A 23,581-nucleotide genomic window follows, 5' to 3' on the forward strand; every position below is an offset into this window, starting at 1 on the left:
ATATATTTATATAAAAATTAATGAGCAAAAATCCCTAGTATTTATACAAATCCACTGGGGTAATATTTACATGCAGTGGGCCAGGGATTTAGCTCAGTAGTTCCAGCGCCCGCCTCGCAAGAGCAAGGTCCCGAGTTTGATCCCCGGTACCAAAAAAAAAAAATTTACATACAGTAAAACACGTGGATCTTAAGTGTATAAACTGATAAATTCTGAAAACTTTTTACACCTGTGTTACCAACATCCAAATCAAGATATAGAACACTTAACCCATCATAGGCAACTGCTATTTTGGCTTTTACCATTGATGTTAGCTATTTTTAAAATTCATAAAATGAAAAGTACAATAATATGCTCTTTTCATATCTGGCTTTTGTTTGCCCTATGTCTGTAAATTACAGCTATGTTATTGCATATATCAATAGTTCATTCTTTCATTATTGAGACTAGTGTTCATTTTATGAATCTATAATATTTGTTTACCCATTTTCTCAATGATAAAAATTTGACTTGTTTCTAACTTTCAGCTATTATGAATTAAACTTCTTTGATTTTCATGTGTAAGTCTGTTTGTGAAAATTTATTTTCACTCTCTAGGGTTAAAAAACCTAAGAGTAGAACTGCTAGGTCATACGCTAGATATACATTTAACAATAATTTATTAGAAACTGCCAAACAATTTTGTAAAGTTGGATTAATTTTTATTCCCACTAGCACTGTGTAAGAGTTTTAACTGCTCTACATTCTCATCAACATGTGGAATAAACCAATCTTTAATTTTATCCCTCTCTGTCAATGGAAAATAATACCTAATTATGATTTTAATTTCTATTTTCCAGATGACCTAAAACTTCAGCACTTTCCATGTGCTCACTAGCTTTCAGCACATCTTCATTTAGGACCAACCAACCACTCGACCATCTATCCATCCGTTCGCCCTGTCTTTCTTTCTCTCTTTTCTTTTTGTTTTTTTGGAGACCAGGTTGTTCAGGTTGGCCTTGAACTCACTATGTGGCCCAGGCCAGCCTCAAACTCTAGCTAATCCTTCTGCCTCAGCCTCCTGAGGGCTGGCATTACAGGTGTGTGCCACCATGCCAAGCTCCAGCTCTTTTACGAAGTTTCTTTTCAAGACTGCCCATTTGGAGGAGGACAGTGTCTTTTAATGATTTGTAGGTTTCAACATATTCTGGATATAAGTCTTTTGGTCAGTAATACATATTACAAATATTTTCCATAGTCTGTGACTTACATAATTTATTTTCTCATTAGTTTTATTCTTTAATAGGGTGTTTTCAAGCCTCTCCAAATTTTTCTTTTGCCTAAACCTAGGTTATGAAGATCTTCTTTGGCATTTTATTGTAGAAACCTTATAATTTGAACTTTTATGTCTAAGGCTATCATCCTTCTTGAATTACTTTTGTTTGTTTGTTTTTTGGTACCAGGGATCAAACTCAGGACCTTGCGCTTGCAAGGGAGGCGTGGTGCCATTGAGCTAAATCCCCAGCCCCTTGAATTACTTTTTATTTGTGGTATGAGATGGGTTTCAAGGTTTTACCTCTGTAAATTTATACAGCTGTTCTAGAACTTTTTATTTTCCTGAAGCCTTTTCCTCAATGAACTGCCTTAATATTTTGTTAAAAATGAACCAACCATATATATCACACATATTCAATGGTTTTAGTTTCTCTAATTTAAAATGATAAAGATTTTGATACAAAAATTAATGTGTACAGTGATTCAATGAAATAACAAAATACTATTTACCTCCACATCTTGAACAGTCCTTGGTTGGGCCATGCATAATTTACTAAGCAGCTGAAAAATCAGCTCTTCAATGTAATAGAGAGACTCTTCATTAGCTGAGAGAGTTGGATGTACTTGCACTTGAACCTTTAAAAAAAAGTTCTCAACTAAAGTACTGGCAAAATAACATAAAATGGGTAAAAAAAATCAATGACAATCTCATATTTAAATATTTTTCTAGAATGGTTACTCAAAATACAAACATAAAACAGTGGATTGTTGATCTATAGAAACTTTTCTTAACCCACAGAGCAATGATTCTTTAAATTTTTTTGGACCCGTAGACAATCTGTGAAAAGCCAATGAATCCTCTTCTACTACCAAAAGCATATGCATATATAATATTCTATATTAATTTCAGAAGAATCAAACCATGAAGCCAACTAATAAAGCCACTGGAAGTCCCTGAATATTATATCATCAATCCTAACAATAGAAGAAATTTCTGCTAAAACATACCGCTTAATTATAGAGGTGCTCTATAAAGTAGGTGCTACTCAGCTTTTACAACAACATATGCCTCTATTGTCATCACTGCCCTACATTGAGCTTTGTTTAAAAAATTTCCTAAAGCTAGAACCTAGTAATTTATCGTTAAAAATAATTCAGTATGACTGGATATGAGAAACACAGTAAATAATCGCATATAACACACCGTAGGCATCTGGTAAATACTTGCTGAAAGAACTTAAGCATTGCTCTAACTTTTTTCCAGGATGGTACTGAAAGGGTATCAGTGGCAGTCTCACAGTACACCATACACACATACACACACACAAATAACAGAAATCTTGACTAGCCTCATAGTCATCTTTAAAAATTGAATCAGTAGTCAAACCTTCCCGCAAAGAAAACAGCATAAAGTTTACTATTTTATTTAAATTCTAAAACTTTAGCATAAAATTTTACCTCACATGTGGATCATGTACCCACCACTAAAGCAACCAACATCAAACAATGATTACCTTATGACTGCCTTATGATTTAGGTCTTGTCATTTCCTGTGTGGTCTACCCCTCAACAATATCAGTGTAGAAATATTAGGATAAGATAGTGTGCTAAAGCCTATTTTTATGGAGATAACTAACAAAGTCATATATATTTAAGGTGCACAACATTATGCTCTGAGATTTGTTACAAAAATGATTACTACAATCAAGCTAATTTATATATCTACCACCTCATATACTTAATAGCAATTCTTAATTTCCTCCACTTAAATACTCTTAACCAAAAAGAAAACCATGTGCAGCATTTCACTACCAGAGACAGATTGAGACAGTTAAGCGAACACCATTCTAGGTAATTTCTTGATATCTCTACGTATTAATGCATTTTTTAAAATAAAATTTGGCAAAATACCACATATACTGTTTTATAACTTGCTGTTTTGCTTAACAGAGTTTAGTGGATACCTTTTAACTTCAATAAATTCATGCCAACATCATGATCTCTTAATAATACAATAATCTTTTTCCATCCCCCGTTATCCCCCTTTTCCACTTCCCCTTATTCCCTTTCTCTTATCTAACAGCCTCCTTTCTAGTCATCTTTTATTAGGGAAAACGTGATACTTTTCTTTCTGAGTCTGGCTTATTTCACCTAACATTACATTCTTCAATTCCATCCATTTTCCTGCAAATGACATAATTTTGTTCTTGTTTCTGGCTGCATATCACATTTTCTTTATCCATTCACCTGTTGGTGGGCACCTAGGCTGGTTCCGTATCTTGGTTATTGTGAACTATGCTGCAACAAACATGGATACGCAGATATCCTTACAGTATGCTGACTTTAATTCCTTCAGTTATATGCCAAGGAGTGGTAAGCCTGGGTCGTACGATTTTAGTCTTCTGAGGAACCTGTGTGGTGGCTGTACTAACTTGCATTCTTACCAGTAGAGTACAAAGGTTCCTCCTCACTCCATCTCCAGCCTCCACATCTTTACCATCATTTATCCACATTCTTGACGATAACCCTTCTGACTGGATGCAATGTCAATGTAGTTTAGATTTGCATTTCGCCAATGGCTAAAGATGTTGAACAGTTTTTTTATATATTTACTGACCATTTGTACTTCTTTCTTTTTTTTTTCGTTTTTTTGTTTTTGAGACAGGGTCTCACTATGTACCCCAGGCTAGCCTTGAATTCACTGTGTAGCCCGGGCTGGCCTCGAACTGGCAGCAATCCTCCTGCCTCAGCCTCCTGAGTGCTGGAAATATAGGTGTGCGCCACCATACCCAACTTCCATTTGTACTTCTTTTGAGAAATGTCTGTTGAATTCATTTGCTCACTGGTAGGGGACTTTTTGAGTTCTTTACAATTTTTTTTTTCTGTACCAGGGATCAAACTTGGGAACTTTGGCTTGCGAGGCAGGCACTGGCACCACTGAGCTAAATCCTCCCTTGAGTTCTTTATATATTCTACATATTAATACTGTCAAAGGAGTAGCTAGCAAAGACTTTCTCCCATTCTATAGGCTGTCACTTTATTCTTGTTTGCTGTGCAGAAACTTTTTAATTCAATATAGTCCCATTTGTTGATTCTTACTATTATTTCCTGTGCTTTTAGAATCCTATTCAGGAAGTCTCTGCCTGTGCCTATGGCTTTGAGTGTTTCCATGTTTTCCTCTAGCAGATTCAAAGTTTCAGGTATTATACCTAGGTTTTTGATCCATTTGTATTGATTTTTGTATAGGTAGAGATAGAGATCTAGTTTCAATCTTCTATATAGGGATATCCAGTTTACCCAGCATCATTTGTTTTTTGGTTTTTTTCCAGCATCATTTGTTAAAGAGGCTTTTCTCCAACACACATTTTTGTCTCCTTTGACAAAAATCAGATAGCTAGGGCCAGGGATTTAGCTCAGTGGTTCTGGCACTTGCAAGTGCAAGGTTCCCAGTTCAATCCCCGGTACCAAAAAAAAAAAAAAATCAGATAGCTAAAAGCTGGGTGTGGTGGCACACACTTGTAATCCCAACACTGTGGAAGGCTGAAGCAGAAGGATTCCAAGTTTGAGCCCAGCCTGGACAATTTAGTGACTTAAGTGACATCTGGTCTCAAAAAGGGAGTGGGACAAGAGGCCTGGGGACACAGCTCTGCAAAGGCCCAAGTAAAAGGGGGGGGGGTGTCCCGAGGGCTATAGTTGCATAGATTTGTTTCTGTGTCCTATACTCTAATTCCATTGTTGTATGTGTCTACTTCTGTGCCAGTACCATGCTATTTTTATTACTGTGGCTTTGGAGTATAATTTGAAATCAGGTATTGTGATACCTCCAAGCTTTGCTTTCTTTTATGCTTAGGTTTGCTTTGGTTCTTGAGTCTTTTGTGTTTCCGTATGAGTTTTAGGACTTTTCTAGTTCCATGAACAATGTCATTGGAATTCTCATGGGGATTGTATTGAATCTGTAGAACACTTCTGGTAATATGGCCATTTTAACAATATTAATTCTGTTAATCTGTGAACATGGGAGGTCTTTCCATCTTCTAGTGTCTTTTCCAATTTCTTCAGTGTTCTGAAATTGTCACTGTGGAGGTCTTTTATCCCTTTAATTAGGTTAATCACTTGGGGTTTTTTTTTCTATTATGAACAGAAGTGTTTCCTGATTTCTTTCTCGGCAAGTCCATTATTTGTATACAGTAAAGCTAATTTTTTTGGTACCGGGGATCGAACTCGGGTCCTTGTGCTTGCTAGGCAGGCGGCAGAACCACTGAGCTAAATCGCCAGCTCAGTAAAGCTATTTTTTGATGTTGATTTTGTATCCTGACATAATAGCCTCATATCTTGTAGATTTTTAAGATCTATAATGAATTCCCTTTTTATATTCCTAATATTAGTTACTTGTATGTTCTTTCTTTTTCTTGATCAGCATCTCAGAGGTTAACCAATTGTATTAATCTTTTCAAGAACCAATCCCTGGGCCAGGGATTTGGCTCAGTGGTTTCGCCGCCTGGAGCGCAAGCCCAAGGACCCGAGTTCAATTCCCGGTACCAAAAAACAAAAAGACCCAATCCCTTGCCTTTGTTGATCCTATTTTATGTTTTGTTTATTTCTGCTTCATCTTTATCATTTCTTCTGCTTTTTCTAGTCTCTGCTAAGTGTTAGATATTTAGCTCAATGTTTTTTCAATCTTCTTTAATATGTACATTTTCTCTAAGAACTACTTTTGCAAAATTCCACAGTTTTTTTTTTTTTTTTGGTACTGGGGCCATCAAACTCGGGACCTTGCACTTGCAAGGCAGGCACCAGAACCACTGAGCTAAATCCCTGGCCCACAAATTCTACAGATTTTGATATGGAATATTTTTATGATCATTCAGTTCAATATAACTTATAATTTCCATTACAATATTTTCTAATATACATTAAAATCTAGGAGTATATTTAATTTCTAAACATTTAGGATTTTAAAAAAATTTTGTTGATTTAATTTTAACAAAAATTTAATATCTATGGATTTCTAAAATAATCACATGTGGTCCAAAGACATATTTTTTATGATTTCAATTGTTTGTAATTTGTTAAGACTTGCATTGTAGTCCATTATATGGCCCTCTGAGGATTCAAAGACAAGCTCATCAAATACTTAAGGAAGACATCCAACCAAAGTGTGAGCCTACCCACCTCCAGCCCCCAGAGCCCAGGACAGTGAACACTGGGAGCTCAAAGCCTCAGGATCCCAGAGTCCAGAGCCCAGGTGCCCATGGCAGGTGATTTGTGGGTGACCAAATCTATGGAAAACTTTACCTTCCATTCTCCGGGACTTGAGAAGAAAGAACTGATAGCTCCACATGCCCTCTGCCACCACTTTGGACACTATTGCAAGCACTCAATGTAGAATTCCATCTGATTTCCAGGAAGGACGCGAGCTCTCCCTGTGACTCTGTGGAGCCTCGAGCCCTCCAGGAAGGGGCACAGGGGCCAGTGGGGCCAGTGGAGGACCACAGGGTCAACTGAGGAGCCACCCCCAGAGGCAGCCTGTCTGTGGAGCTCAGTCACACTGGATGGTACTGGGGAAGTATGCCTGCTGATGGAGCCATAGCGAAGATAAAAGACGCGCTGGCAGGTACTTCCTAGATTAGAGAGTTTGCATTCAGACTACCTATTAATAATATCTGTTAAAACGGCAGGTGGATCAACTAATCTGCAAATTCAGTACCAAGATAGGAAATTCAGATTGGGTTCTATCGTATGTGTCAAATCCAAGCTTAAACAATTTGACAGTGTGGTTCACCTGATCAACCTACATTCACAGGACCAACCCAGAAGCTCCTGAAAGGGGACTGTTCACGTTTATCTGACCAAACCACTGTACACATCAGTACCATCTCTAAAGCACCTCTGTCAACTCACCATTAACAAATGTACCAGTACCATCTTTACCAACAAGACTATCTTTACCAACAAGACTAAAAGATTACTTGCAAAAATATAAATTTCAGGTATAAGTATTTTATGCCTCAGGGCCAGGGATTTAGCTCAGTGGTGCTGTGCCTGCCTCGCAAGCACAAGGTCTTGAGTTCCATCCCCAGTACCGCCAAAAATAAATAATAAATAAATAAATAAAATATGCCTCATATAGAGTATTTCCAAATGCAGCTATGTAAAAAAGAACCAAAACCTGAGTGACTGCTCTGGAAAACTGCACAGAATTCTTGCTAAGAACAGCTAAAGTCAGTCTAATTTAAATGCATGAGGAGGGGTAGGTATTTAAAGTCCTGTATTTTCATATGAGCAATGCTTCCATTCCTAAGGCTGATCAAGGTTAGCTGATCTGTTTGAATTAAAAACAAACTGTCCTACAGTTAAGGCTAAGGGAGCACTTCTATGAGCCTGGCCTTACTGAAGTTCTTCTGCATCAGGTCAAAGGTCCAACGTCCCAGGTCTAAGGACAACACTCTGGTAATAAAGAAAGAACTTCACGGAGTACTGAAGAAGTGAGACAAACCAACCAGACACAGGGGTAACTTCAGTTTTGAATGCCTGGTGATCAGTATGCTTTGGGATGTATATTCATTGTATTCTGATGTGCCTAGGAATTTTGTTACACAGATCATGTTTGTGAATGTTTATTCCTCATTTTATGCAATTAATTAAACCAACCAAGTGACTGTGAAATCCTACATTTCTTTTTACTACATGAACTCGCTCCTGTGAATGAGTACTGTAGTAATTCATTTTAGGGAGCTACATTTCAGAAAATACAACTGGTGGAAGCAGGAAAGACTTTCTCTTTTCCTTTAAGGCTAAAGACAAAAATGTCATGCTATACAGGAGCAACTCAAGTTGTTAACAAAAATACAATGTAGGTTTAGATGTTTTACCCTTTGAAGTAGCCATGCCCCAACTATTGTCACTGATTTGGGGGGTGGGGGGTGGCTTTAGAATTTCCAAGTTGTCCCTTAATTGTTTAACCAGGACATAAGTAGTTGTGTCCCTTCTACCATGTAGAATACTTTGACTTAATTTTTTTCCAGGTAGAGGAGGATACCTGTCCATTTTTCAAAGTATTTCTTCTTTACTACTATTACAATTAGAATATATTAAATAAAAGAAACCCTGACTTAAAAAAAAACCAAATGCAACAACTTAAAGTCCTTCATAAAACAAAGACTTAAGTTTCCTAAACTCATTGTGAGACTAGCCTTGATATAAAAACTCAAAAAAATGAAAATTATTCCTATTAGCAGCAAAACAACTATACACAATTTTAAAATAATGGCTTATATAATAGAACTAAAACTATTAAGAGGTAGACATGACCTCTAGGGAGAAAGCTAAAGTCTTAGAGAAATTAAAAACCTAAATATATGAAAGACAATGCCTCATTTGTGAATTATCAGACTTAGTATTGCAGGTATATCAATCTCCCCAAACTGACTCAGGAAATTAATAAAATCACAATCAAAAACAAGCAGGATGCTTTCCTGAAATTGCTAAGATAATTTTATGTTTATAGAAAATACAAAAGGCTAAGAAAATCAGTCACATACTCTAAGCATTTGTTCCAAAGTTATTTGAAGTTATTACAAAGCTCAGTAATTAATGATATTGGCATAAGCACAGAGAAATAGATCAGTGGAACAGAAAAGCGACCAGAAACAAGGCACATATGTATGGACCTTTGACGGACAACAATGGTGACACTACAGAGCATGGGGTTGGGGGGATTGTGGAAACGCAGACAAAAGGGATGAATGATGGTGAACATTTAGATGCTTTTCTAAGAAAAATCAAACTGAACCTGTATTTCACAGATTACACAAAAAAGCCTGGCTGGATTTCTACATCTACTAGATAAACAGACATAATAAGTATAAGATACCTTCATAACCATAAGCCAGATACCTTCATAACCTAAATACGGAAAGGACTTCTTAAACAGGATACAAAATTTACTAACCATAAGGAGGAGAACTGATAGACTAACTTTATCAAATTTTAAAACTTAGGTTCATCAAAAACCATCTTCAAGAGCCAGGTGTCCTGGTGCATGCCTAGAATTCCAGCCCTCGGTAGGCTGAGGCTAGAGGATCACCAAGACTTGAGACTTTAAGGCTGGCCCGGGCTACATAATAAGTTCAAGGACAGCCTGAACTGCCTAGCAAGACCCTGTCTCAAAAAAACAAAACAAAAAATGAAAACCACCTTCAAGAAAGTAAAATGGGGTGTGCGCGCCCTTCTCCCTCGGCCACCGCTGCCGCCTCCTTCTGCCGCTCCTGGAGCTGCTTCTGTGCGGACCTGGTACCTCTTTCGTGAAACGGGAGCTGAGAAGACTCGGGTGCTCGCCATGGCCAACGAAAAGCCCAAGGAAGGAGTCAAGACTGAGAACAACGATCATACTAATTTGAAGGTGGCGGGGCAGGATGGTCCTGTGGTGCGGTTTAAGATTAAGAGGCATACACCACTTAGTAAACTAATGAAAGCCTATTGTGAACGACAGGGTTTGTCAATGAGGCAGATCAGATTCCGATTTGATGGACAGCCAATCAATGAAACAGACACACCTGCACAGCTGGAAATGGAGGATGAAGATACAATTGATGTGTTCCAGCAGCAGACAGGAGGTGTCTACCAAAAAGGGAACCTGCAACAACTCTACTCCAGAACTCTGTTCTTACAGGCCAAGAATACATTCTCAATTAGAAAACTGCAATTTCGTTCCACCACATCCTGACTATTACAGTATAGTTTTCTCTATTCTTTCATTTACTCCTTCCCCATTCCTTTATTGTAAATAAAGTATCTGGTGCATGTGCACAAGCATATTGCATTTTTTTTTTTTTTTTTTTTTTTTTTACTAAATGGCCAACATGTTTTGATTGACATCAGATGGAGACGGGATGGGGAGATACTGTTTCTGTGAAAATAATTCCCTCTCTCCATTAGTGGCATGCTCATCAGCTCTTACCTTTATATTCCAGTAAGTTATTTTGCACTCACTGTTTTAACAGAAAAGACAACAGGAAAGACAACAACATAAAAATCCTTGCATACCTTGTTTGATTGGAGAATTTTAATGTTTTTCATTTATAATTGTAAAACCAAGGACAATTTTGTAACTTTTTTGTACATAGCTGTTACATGTAGGACAATCTGTCTTTATGTAGGAGTAAATTACTCTTTAAAAGAAAAAGAATCCTAGATAGTTTTCCCTTTAAGTCAAGTGTCTTGTTTAAATAAACTTCTTGTTGAAAATGAAAAAAAAAAAAAGTAAAATGGGGGATATAGCACAATGGTAGGGAGTTTGCCTAGCATAAACAAGGCCTTGGGTTCAATTCTCTGCACAAAAAGACCAGAGAGATAGAGACAGAGACAGAGGCAGAGAGAAATAACAAGTGCCAGGCAGGCTGCTCACACACAATGGAAGGCTAAGGTAGGAGGATCACAAGTTCTGTCTCAAAATTTTAAAAAAATTAAACTTTGGGAATGTAGCTCAGGGTCAGACTGACCCTGGATTTGATCCCCAGTGTCTCAAAAGAAAAGAGAAAAAGGAAAGAAGGGAGGGAGGGAAGAAAGGGAGGGGAGGGCAGGGGAGGGGAGGGGAGGAGAAAAAGTAAGTTACACTGGTGGAGAAGATATATGTAACACATAGAACAAATGGACTCATTCAGAATATATAAAGGACGTCTGAAAATTCAATATGAAAAATATTGTCAAAACCCCAAGAGGCAAAAAAATGAGTTAAGGCAGGGATACAGCTCACTTACCAAGAGTAAGTGGTAAAGCACTTACCCTGCATGAGCAACCCTGGGCTGGATCCCTAGCACCACATACACACAAAGGCAAAAAATACTTAAACTAAAGTACTAAAGGTGCTCAAGCTCTTTAGTAATCAGGGAAATGCAAATTAAACCACACTGAAAATTAAGATAAATGTAACCATTACGTACCGCAAACATGTACTGACAAAGTTTTTAAAAAACAACCCAAAAACTGTTACCCACTTACAAAACAGCAAAACTAGTCTGTTAATATCAAATGTTGATGATTATGTGGAGCAACAGGAATTCTTACACAGTTACTGGAGTGTAAAATGGCTCACTTTCAAAAACTTTGCCATTATATACAGATGTGAGCCACAGACACACTTAAGTCAGTAAGAGATCACATATACAACAAGTCTCACAAGATTATAATGAATTAAAAAATTCTTATCAACTAGTGATGTCATGATGTCAGCACAACACATGTTTATAGTGATGCTAGTGAAAATAAACCTACTATATTGACAGTCTTATAAAAATACAGCAATACAATTATTAACAGTACATAATACTTGAGAATAACAAATGACTATGTCACTCATTTATGTATTTACTATACTTTTTACTGTTATTTTATTTTTTTATTGTTATTTTAAAGAATAGTCTTGCTACCTATTAAAAAAATCATAGCCTGGTACATGCCTGTGGTCCCGGCTACTTGGGAAGCTGAGGCAGGAGGACTGCTAACACAGGGGAAATGGGGAAATGCTTGAGTCCAGGAGATGGGGCTGGGCGGGGCAAGACACATCTCTTAAACAGAAAAAAACTTTAGTGTAAAACTGTGTGCTCTGCCAGCAGCCTCATACATTTCCTGTTTACCTCATCTCTGGTTGCATCAAGAGGCCATAGCAAATGCCTGACCTATACCATGTACTTTTGTGTGAGTACACTCTATGTCATTTACACAAAGACAAAACTGCCTAACAACACAGCTTTCAAAGATGGCCTGTCATTATGTACATATACTTCCTTTAGAGAAAGTTAAGTGCAATATACTGTGGTAGACATTAGCCACATATTGCTACTGAACATGTGAAATGTAGTTCCCTGAAATGAAATGGGCTACAAATATAAAATACAATCAAGATTTTAAAACTTTAGTATAAAAAATGTCAAATCTTAATAATTTTATATTATGTTGAAATGATCAAATTTATTGGATTAAATAAAACAATATTAGAATCAACTTCACCTATTTCTACTTATGCAATCATACACTGTGATATATTCATACAATGGAATATATATGTATAGTAAAAATTATAATAATGAAACCCACATAAAACTAAACTACAAATAATTTTAATCATTTGGGGACTCATGATTAAATGGAAAAACTAAAAATAATCAAGGCAATGACAACCATAAAAGGTTGCCTTTTGGAGAGTAACACTGAGAAAAGTGATGAGAATGTGCTCATTTGTAGCCGAGTATGGTGGATAGCCTTCAACAGTAATCCCAGGTCTCTGGGAGGCCAAGACAAAGGATTCCAAGTTCAAGCGAGCCTGGGCAACTTAGTGAGACTCTGTCTCAAAATAAAAAATTAAAAAGTGCTGGAGATGTAGCTCAGTGCAAAGGTCCTGGGCTCAATCCATAGTAAAATACACACACAGAGTGCTGGTTCTAACACACAGAGTGCTGGGTGATAAATAAGGGTGCTCCTTAAATTGTGCATTTATCCTTTATGAATTTTCTAATTGTGTGTCACACTTCACCACAAACAAGGATTTCAAAAGAGAAAATAAAGGGCTGAATTATCAATAAAATAAGTCTAAATGGCCCTCCTAGCACCCAGTTCAATGGAAAAAATGGAAATGACTGAACACTGGAGACAGAATATTCTACAAGATTGGGAGAGGAGAAAAGAGGAAGAGCAGATTGTATACAACAAGCAGATATTAACTAGCTCCACACTTCAATAGTAAAAGCTGAACAGCAATGACTTCCTATCTAGAATTCAAGGTCCCAACAAATTATCAATCAAATACCACAGTAGATGAAGACATTCTTAGACATAACAAGGCCAAAATTTTTATCTCCCACATATTCTTTGTTATCAAACTTCTACAGTTTCTACTACACTAAGTGTATAAACCAAGAAAGAAAAAATATGTGATTTAGGAAATGAAATCAATGTGGAAGGTGGCTAAAGGAATGCCTAGGATAAAATGTGGAAAACTAACTGTACAATGAAGGCTGTAGGACAGGCACAAAGGTCACCACTCCAGATTGGAGCAGGTCTCAAGAAGACAAAATGGACAGAGCACCTTACAGGATTAAAAATCTTCAGAGGATAGTCAGACAATTGGTAAGAGTGCAGCGTTTGAGAATCAGTCCATAGAAAACTATACAAATAAAAAAAAATTAGGTAATTATTAACTCCAGTAAAAGCAAAGAGCCAGGAAAGAAAAAGTAGTTTAATATAAATTACACTAATAGTCATAATAATGTAAATTTTGAATATTAGTACAACTAAAATTAAGATATAACCATAATGAGTATGTGCAGTAAGATGTATGGATGGGTGGGGAAATGTATATGTCCATTAAAAAACATTAAATCCTTACCTTCCATTGTAGGAACTCAACAGACAATGCCCCAAACAGAAAAACCAAGAAATAGCAATGTATTCTTTTTCTTTCTTAAAAACATGTAAGTAAATACAAAACTAGGTACTTTGAAAAGCTAAAAGTGGTTATCTCAAGGAAGTTTGTAGTTATGGAAGAGATGCTGTTTTTTTTAGAACAAGCCTTATAAAGCTTGCATAAGTAATTTTGAAAAAATATAAACTGATAACATGAAGTGAGAAATGGGAAAAAGGAAAGACATGTGAAAGTGGAGTTACGAAAGATTACTCTTTGAAGAGGTTTAAATATGAGTTTAAGGCAGCAGTTAGAAATTTATATAGGACTGGGCTGGGAATTTAGCTCAGTGGTTCCACCACCTGCCTTGCAAGCACAAGGTCCTGAGTTTGATCCCCATACCAAAAAAAAAAAAAAAAAAGAAAAAGAAATTTGTATAGGACCAATATCCCAAAAGTCAGACTTTATGATATATGCTTCTTAGAAATTCAGGAAAACAAATGTTTCCTCTCAACACTGTACTTCTTTACTATGACAAGAAATGTAATTACATCCTAATTATACACTTCTACTAGATCAATAGAATAAAAAGGACTGTTAAAAATATAAATATATGCCAAGTAAGCACACTTCACTTCAAAAGACTGTTTCATGTAACATCTTTCCATAAAAAGCTAAGGGTCCTACTCAGTGAAATGACTGTACCTGAGAATTAAAATAATGTCTAGTCTTGGAGTTGTAACTCAGTGGTAAAGTGCATGCCTGACATGCTTGTGGCCCTTGGTTCAACACCCAGCATTACAAAACAAAAGAAAAATTGAAGATAATGTCTGACATGAATTTTATTTTGTGATTATGGTTTAGGTAAAGAAGAAGTCTGCAAAGTAACTTTAACACTAAGCCTCAAAATTTGTTATGCCAATTTTCTAAAGTTAATTTCAATTAAGAAAAAGCCACAGAAACAAACAATGTTAAGATCCTACCCATAAATACTCTAATAGGACATCAAGATGACTATGAAAGATAACCATCACACATTGCACTTCTACAGTATTTACTACTTCAGAACCCTAAGAGACAGTAAACATGAAACTACCACATCAGAACTCATCTGTCAAATTTTTCTGAAAGACTTATCAGAAAAAGAGCAATTAAAATAATTTTAAGTCTTTAATAGTAGATTAACAAGTCACACCTGTATTTTAGTTACACCATATTTACAAAATGCCAGAAGGTATTTCCTTACACATGCACTCTAAATAGAATATTCATAACACTATAAATGGATGTATAGACATACAGGAGCATTTTAACTTCATTTTTTCTCTGTTAGACACTATTTGACAAGTTACAGAAATGTTATTTCCTAATTTGTATTTTCCAGTTTTCCATATTCACAATCAAATGAAACATCTTGCTAGTGAGTTTGATCAATCAACTAACATTTGAGTTCCAGAAATAACATGGAAATAAACCCCTTTGGCTACAGTCTGACTGACATTTATGTAGGCCAAATTCTTCATTCCACTGCAAAGATTTCTGTGAAGAGATAAATATCTCAAACATCAATTAAGAATACTGGATGCTGGGCCGGGGATGTAGCTCAGTACCTGCCTGGGAAGTTCGAGGTCCTGAGTTTGATTCTTGGTACCAAAAAACCCAAAAAACAAAAAAACTGGACTTTTCATTATAAAGGAATTAAAATTTAAGAAGAAAAGCTGAGTAGAGCAGGACACACCTGTAATCCCTGCAGTCTACGAGGCTGAGGCAAGAGGATCACAAGTTTATGCCAAGCCTGAGAATTTAGGAAGACTCTATCTCAAAAACTTAAAAAAGGGCTAGGGATGTAGCTCAGTGCAAAAAGGCCCAAGGTTCAATTCCTAGTAACACACACATGAAATTTTATTTTATTTGTTTGTTTGGCTTTTTCTTTTTTTTTTTGGTACCAGGGATCAAACTCAGGACCTTGCACTTGCGAGGCAGGCGGCAGAACCACTGAGCTAAATCCCCGGCCCTGAAATTTTATTTTAAAAATACACACTAAAGCTATAAAATATTACTGATAGAAATTAAAGACTTGAAGAGAATTTATTTTGGATTTGGAAGACTCAACATTGTTAAGATGTCAATTCTTAGTGGGGATGGTGGTGCAAACAATCCCAAATACTTGGGAGGCTGAGGAAAAGAGTCTCAAACTTGAAGCCCACCTAGGTAACTTAGGGAGACTCTGAAAAAAACTTAAAACAAGGGCTTGGGATATAGCTCAGCACTGCCTGGGTTAGAGCTCCAGTATTACCAAAAAAAAAAGTCAATTCCTCTCAAGTGATCTATAAATTCAACTCAATTCCAATCAAAATTATGCCAGGCGTTTTTGTAAATATTGCTATGCTGATTTCATACATGCCTATTTGACAAGAGGACTGTCAAATTCGACCCCAACCTAGGTAAAATGGCGATAGCAAGACCTTGTCTCAAAATTTAAAACAACAACAACAAAACACCTTAGGGAAATACAAAATCACAGAATAACCAAAACAAAAGAACAAAGCCGGGGGCCAGGGATTTAGCTCAGTGGCACAGCTCCTGCCTCGCAAGTGCAAGGTCCTGAGTTTGATCCCCAGTACCAAAAACAAAATAACAACAAGAACAAAGATGGGAGGGATTAATATTACCTGATTCAAAATGTTTATAAAGCAACGGTAACTGAACTGTAGTACTGACTCAAAAATATTAATGGACAGAATACAGACTATCTAGAATGAAGGCATACATAAGGATGGCTGATTTTCTTTTTTTTACTGTTTATTTTACTGGTGCATTTTAGGTATACATAATGATAACATCCATCATAGGGAATTTGTACCTGTACATGATATATCTTGCTTCTTTTTTTCCCACTGCCCTCCCCTCTTTATCTACAAAAGCCTTGTTTCCATTTTTTTCTTCCATTCTTGTTTTCCTGTCCCTTTTTCCTCCCCCCCCGCCCCCGCCCCATTTCCCTTCTCATTCTCTTTCTTTCCATTTCCCATATAACATCTACTGCACATTTTGGTCCTTACTTACACTTTCAGTTTCTCATACTAGAGAAACAATGTGATATTTACATGTGTGTGTCTGATTTATTTCACCTAAGAATATGGTCTCAAAGTGTAAAGGATGACTGCTTTTTTTTTTCCTTTTTGATATTGAAAAATTTTATCTTCAAACTCACCATGGTGTGCTGCTTTAGGGCTCAATAAATAAATTCATTCTAGGACACTAAACAGACAGTTATAACGATTTTCATTTAAGTACCTTGTCTCTTCCATCCCTTGGTCTACTATCAAACAAATACATTCTAACACACCTAACTCAAAAAGAAATTCATAGACTGAAAGTAAATGGATGGAAAACAGTTCTCCATGCGACAGGATCCTAGAAAAAAGCAGGGGCAGCAATCTTATTTGCAGACAAAGGAGATTTCAAACCAAAACTAATTAATTATTATTATTATTATTATTATTTGTTTGGCACCGGGGATCGAACTTGGGACCTTGCGCTTGCACAGCAGGCGCTGAAACTACTGAGCTAAATCCCTGGCCCCAAACCAAAACTAATTAAGAGAGACAAAGATGGTCACTACATCCTTGTGAAGGGGACAGTCCAAGAGGAAGAGATGACAATCATAAATATATATGCACCAAATACGAATGCCCCAACTATACAAAACAAATATTAATGGACATGAAAAACCAAATAAGCACTAATACAGTTGTAGTGGGGGACCTCAATACCCTACTGTCACAAATAGATCATCTAGACAAAAAATTAATAACAAAATTCTAGAACTGAAACAAGCTATGGAACAAATGGACTTAATAGATGTTTACAGTGTTCGACCCCACAAAATCAGAATACACATTCTTTTCTGCTGCACATGGGTCATTCTCCAAAATAGACCACATACTAGGTCATAGGACATGTCTGAGTAAATGTAAAAGAACTGAAGTTACCCCCTGTATATTGTCAGACCATAGTGCAATAAAATTGGAGATCAATGACATAAGAAACCGCAAAACTCCCCAAAACACATGGAACTTGAGTAACACCCTCCTGAACAACCAATGGGTCACAGAGGAAATTGAAGAAGAAATTAAGACAGTTTCTACAAGTAAATGATAATGCCAGTACAACATACAGGAATCTATGGGACACAATGAAAGCAGTTCTATGCGGCAAATTCATAGCAGTAAATGCCCATATTAGGAAAACAGAGAGAACTCAAATAAATAACCTAATGCAGAACCTCAAGCTCCAAGAAAAAGAAGAGCATAACAAACCCAAAACTCGTACAACAGAGGAAATTATAAAGATCAGAGGAGAAATCAAAGCAGTGGAGACTAAGAGAATGATACAGAAAATCAATGAATCAAACAGTTGGTTTTTCAAAAGAATAAATAAAATCAATAAACCTTTAGCCAACCTTATCAAAAAAAAGGAAAGAAAAGGCTCAAATACATGCAATTAAGAATGAAAAAGGGGGAATCAGCCCGCTGCAGACAGGCAGGTCTGCGCACGCCCTACCGAGGTCCTGAGTCACGCGGAAGACGCCGAATCACCCCACTGCAGACAGGCAGCCAACTGATTCCACATTATCAAGGCGCAGAGCACGCCAGACCACCAGGCCAAGGTACTGAGTCCCACTGTTCCCGGCCCAGAGGTAGGGGCTTCTGAGCCGTCGTCCCACTGCTCCTGGTCCAGAGGAAGGGGCTTCCAGGTCACCATCCCTCCCGCTGCTCCCAGCCCACAGGAAAGGGCTTTTGGGTCACCATCCCTACCGCTGCTCATGGCCCCTGTCCCACCTCACCCAGTTCAGAGGAGGTAATCCGTGCAGGCGCTAACAGCCCCCCGCCCCAGTCAAAATGAGAAAACACATAAATAAGTCTCAAAACCAGACTTCCAGATCACCTACAGCAACCCCAAAGGGAAATGAGATGGAACCCTCTGATACTCAACCACCTGGACCCACTGAACTGGCAACAAAAGGGGATCTGGAAAAAATGAAATCAGAAATAATTTCTCAGATAACAGGAGAAATTGTGCCCTTAGTGCAAGACATGATTAATAAATGTAGAGAGGAGCTGAGGAACATGATGGAATCCCAACATAAGAAACAAATGGAATCCATAAAACAGATGCAAATAGATTTCCAGGACATGAAAAACTCCACTGAAAGTCTACACAGCAGAATGAGCCAGTGTGAGGACAGAATTTCAGATATAGAAGATAAGATTGCAATTAGTGACCAGGAAAAGAAAAATTGCTTCAAAATTATAAGGGAACATGAGAAATCAATCCAGCAGCTGCTAGATGATGCAAAAAAGAATAACATAAGACTGACTGGGCTCAATGAAGAAACAGGAGAGACTGCAGATGACATAAAAAATCTCTTCGCAGAAAACTTCCCAAGCAGGGGAAAAGAGCTTGACATACAGATAAGTGAGGCATATAGGACTCCAAATAGCCTTGATAAAAAAAAATCTACACATAGGCATATAATTGTTAAGATTCCAGAAACACAACAGAAGAACAAAGTTCTCCAAGCAGTCAGAGAAAAGAAACAAATCACATACAAAGGAAAGCCCATCAGAATCACAGCAGACTTCTCAACACAAACCATCAAGGCAAGAAGAGCTTGGAGTGACATATTCCAAGCCCTAAAAGAAAACAGCCTCCAATCCAGATTGATGTACCCTGAAAAACTATCTTTCAAAATGGATGGAGAAATAAGATACTTTCATGAAAAAGAGCACCTTAGGAACTTCGTGAATACCAAACCAGCACTCCAAAGAATTTTACACAATAGCCTAGGAACAGACATTGAGGATCACAACCCCAGGAAGCAAAGCAGAATGAACCCATCTGGCATGACAAGAAATTAAATGGAAAGGGAGAGAACCCAACAAAAAGAAAAAGTCATGGCAATGACAAGTCAATACGTTTCAGTTATAACCATCAACGTTAATGGTCTCAATTCACCAATCAAAAGAAATAGACTGGCAGAATGGGGCAAGAAGCAAAATCCAACAATATGCTGCATACAAGAAACACACTTAATTCAAAAGGAAACTCATAGACTGAAAGTTAAAGGGTGGAAAACAATACTGCATGCGACAGGAACCCGAAAAAAAGCAGGAGTAGCTATCCTCTTGGCAGATCAAGTAGATTTCAAACCAACACTGATTAAGAGAGATGAAGAAGGACACTACATCCTTGTAAAGGGAAGAATCCAAGAGGAAGAGATGACAATCATAAATATCTATGCCCCAAACACTAGTGCACCCAACTAGATAAAACAAATACTAATAGACATGAAAAGCCATATATGCACTAATACAATTGTAGTGGGGGACGTCAACACCCCACTGTCAGAAATAGATAGATCAACTAGACTAAAAATAAGTAATGAAATACTAGAACTCAATCAAACTCTTGAACAAATGAACTTAACAGATGTTTACAGAGTCTTCCACTCCACAAAATCAGAATACATATTCTTCTCTGCTGCACATGGGTCATTCTCCAAAATACACCACATACTCACACATAGAACATGTTTAAGTAAGTGCAAAGGAATTGAAGTTATTCCCTGTATATTATCAGACCATAGTGTGATGAAATTGGAGATCCATAGCAAAAGAAACTCAAAAAATTTCATAAACACGTGGAAATTGAACAACACACTTCTCAATAACCAATGGGTCACAGAGGAAATTAAAGAAGAAATCAGACAGTTCCTTCAATTAAATGACAATACAACGTATCAGAATCTATGGGACACAATGAAAGGAGTCTTAGGAGGGAAATTCATAGCAGTGAATACGCATATTAGGAAAACAGAGCGAGCCCAATTAAACAACCTGATGCTGAACCTCAAGCTTCTAGAAAAAGAAGAGCAGGACAACCCCAAAGCTCATACAAGGGAAGAAATTACAAAGATAAGACCAGAAATCAATGCAATGGAGACTAAGAGAATGATACAAAAAAATCAATGAAGCCAAGAGTTGGTTCTTTGAAAGAATCAACAAAATTGATAAACCTTTAGTCAACCTTGTCAGAAAAAGGAAAGAAAAGGCCCAAATCCATGCAATTAGGAATGAAAAGGGTGAAATTACAACAGACCCAGCAGAAATCCAGAGGATCATCAATACCTACTTCCAGAACCTATATGCCAATAAGATGGACAACACAGAAGAAATGGACAGATTCCTAGATACATATGAATTACCAAAGTTGAATGAAGAAGACCTAAAAATTCTCAACAACCCAATATCAACCAATGAAATTGAAAATGTAATTAAAAACTTATCACCTAAGAAGAGCCCAGGCCCTGATGGCTTCACTGCTGAATTCTACAAGACATTTAGAGAGGAACTGCTGCCACTACTGTTTAAACTCTTCAATGAAATTGAAAGGGAAGCAATACTCCCAAATTCATTCCTGGAAGCAAGCATCACCTTGATCCCCAAAGCAGAGAAAGACCCAACTGAAAAAGAGAACTATAGGCCAATCTCACTAATGAACACAGATGCAAAAATCCTTACTAAGATACTGGCAAACAGAAGGCAGAAGATCATCAAGAAGATCATACACCCTGATCAAGTGGGATTCATCCCAGGGATGCAGCGATGGTTCAACATACGCAAATCAATTAGTGTATTTCACTGTATCAGTAGAGCCAAGGACAAAAGCCATATGATCATCTCAATAGATGCAGAAAAAGCATTTGGCAAAATCCAACACACATTTATGATAAAAACCCTACAAAAAACTGGAATAGACGGTCTCTACCCCAATCTGATAAAAGCTATCTATGAAAAACCAACAGCCAATATCATACTAAATGGTCAAAAGCTGAAATCCTTCACACTAAAATCAGGAACAAGACAAGGATGTCCACTATCACCACTCTTGTTCAATATAGTTCTGGAAACATTAGCCACGGCAATTAGACAAGAGAAAGAAATAAAAGGAATAAAGATAGGTAATGAAGAAGTCAAATTGTCATTATTTGCAGATGACATGATACTCTCTATAGAAAACCCGAAGAACTCCACCAAACGTCTTCTAGACTTAATAACCAAATTCAGTCAAGTAGCTGGTTACAAGGTCAACACACAAAAATCAATAGCTTTCCTCTACACAAATGACAGACTCACTGAGAGAGAAATAGGGCAAATAATTCCTTTCACAATAGCTTCCAAAAAACTGAAATACCTAGGACTCATCCTACTGAAAGAAATCAAAGACCTCTTCTCTGAAAACTATGGCACTCTGAAAAGAGAGATTGAAGATGATATCAGAAAATGGACAGACATCCCCTGCTCCTGGGTAGGAAGGATGAATATAGTGAAAATGGCCATACTTCCAAAACTGCTATATAGATTTAATGCAATTCCAATTGAGACCCCAGCAGCATACTTCATAGCAGACCTCGAGAAAAAAATCCAAAAATTCATTTGGAGCAAGAAGAGACCCAGAATAGCAAAAGCAATTCTAGGTAACAGAGACATGGCAGAGGGTATCACAATCCCCAACCTGCAACTATACTACAAAGCTACTGTGATAAAAACAGCATGGTATTGGCAAAGAAACAGACTTGAGGACCAGTGGAACAGATTAGAAGATGCAGAAACAACGCCAGACACACTCAGCCATCTCATCTTTGACAAAGGAGCCAAACACCCTCACTGGAGGAAAGATAGTCTCTTTAATAGATGGTGCTGGAAAAATTGGGCTTCAACTTGCCAAAGATTAAAACTAGACCTGTATCTCTCACCATGCACTAAACTAAAATCAAAATGGATTAAAGATCTAAATATTAAAATAGAAACTCTGAACCAGTTGGAACAGAGGTTAGGTAGAACCCTTGAAGACACTGGTACAAGAAAAGATTTTATGAACAAAACCTCAGTTGCCCGTGAACTAGCACAGACAATCAACAAATGGGATCTCTTCTTATTAAAAGGCTTCTGAACAACAAGAGAAACCACCAGCAGTCTGAAGAGACAACCCACAATGTGGGAAAAAATCTTCACCTGCTCTTCCTCAGACAAAGGTCTACTATCTCGAATCTATAAAGAACTTAAAAAGATCAGACCTCCCAAATTTAAAGGCCCAATCCAAAAATGGGCATCTGAAATGAACAGACATTTCTCACACAAAGAAGTAGAAAGAGCAAATAAATACATGAAAAAATGTTCAACGTCACTGGTCATTCGAGAGATGCAAATGAAAACAACGTTGAGATTCCACCTCACTCCAGAAAGAATGGCTGCTAGCATGAAATCAACCAATAACAAATGCTGGTGGGGCTGTGGGGAAAGAGGAACCCTGGTCCACTGCTGGTGGGAGTGTAGACTGGTGCAAGCACTGTGGAAATCAGTATGGAGATACCTCAAAGAACTAGGACTGGAGATCCCATTTGACCCCACTATTCCACTGCTGGGGATCTTCCCCAAAGAATTAAAAGAATCATACCACAGTGATATATGTGCGCCCATGTTCATAGCAGCACAGTTTGTAATAGCTAAAACTTGGAAACAGCCCAAATGCCCATCAACTGGAGACTGGATAAAGAAAATGTGGTTTTTTTATAAAATGGAGTACTACTCAGCCATAAAAAATGAGAAATTAGAGACACTTATAGCTAAGTGGATGCACATTGAGGTGATACTCTTAAGTGAAATAAATAGGACACACATGTATAAATACTGAATAGTTTCTCTGGTGTGAGAAACTGAAAGTGTAAATAAGGACTAAATGTATAATAGGTCATGTGAAATAGGAAGAAAAGGGGCAAAGGGGAAGGAAGTGGGAGGGCTAGCAGAAAGGATAGAAGGGAATGGGATTAATATGAGAAAAATGGAAAAATAGGAACAAAATCTTTGT

General features: G+C 37.3%; 1 protein-coding gene and 2 pseudogenes across 3 annotated transcripts in view; 2 read left to right on the forward strand and 1 right to left on the reverse strand.

Annotated features, from left to right (window-relative positions):
• Positions 1–23,581, reverse strand: part of Sos2 (SOS Ras/Rho guanine nucleotide exchange factor 2) — a 93,778-nt gene that overhangs the window by 56,683 nt on the left and 13,514 nt on the right. For 2 of the 3 annotated variants that reach the window (XM_087208072.1, XM_004835579.3), the window contains exon 2: positions 1,765–1,890. The exons of the other annotated variant lie outside the window; for it this stretch is intronic. In XM_087208072.1, coding sequence (XP_087064198.1) covers positions 1,765–1,890 — 126 coding nt within the window. The remainder of the gene's footprint in view (positions 1–1,764; positions 1,891–23,581) is intronic. 3 annotated transcript variants of the gene reach the window in all.
• Positions 3,564–7,250, forward strand: LOC106009555 (suppressor of cytokine signaling 2 pseudogene; annotated as a pseudogene).
• LOC106009554 (small ubiquitin-related modifier 2 pseudogene) lies at positions 9,593–9,994 on the forward strand (annotated as a pseudogene).

This window comes from Heterocephalus glaber, unplaced genomic scaffold (genome assembly GCF_053883595.1).
Source record: "Heterocephalus glaber isolate CG9 unplaced genomic scaffold, H.glaber_assembly_v1.0 deba00000901, whole genome shotgun sequence".
NCBI lineage: Eukaryota > Metazoa > Chordata > Mammalia > Rodentia > Bathyergidae > Heterocephalus > Heterocephalus glaber.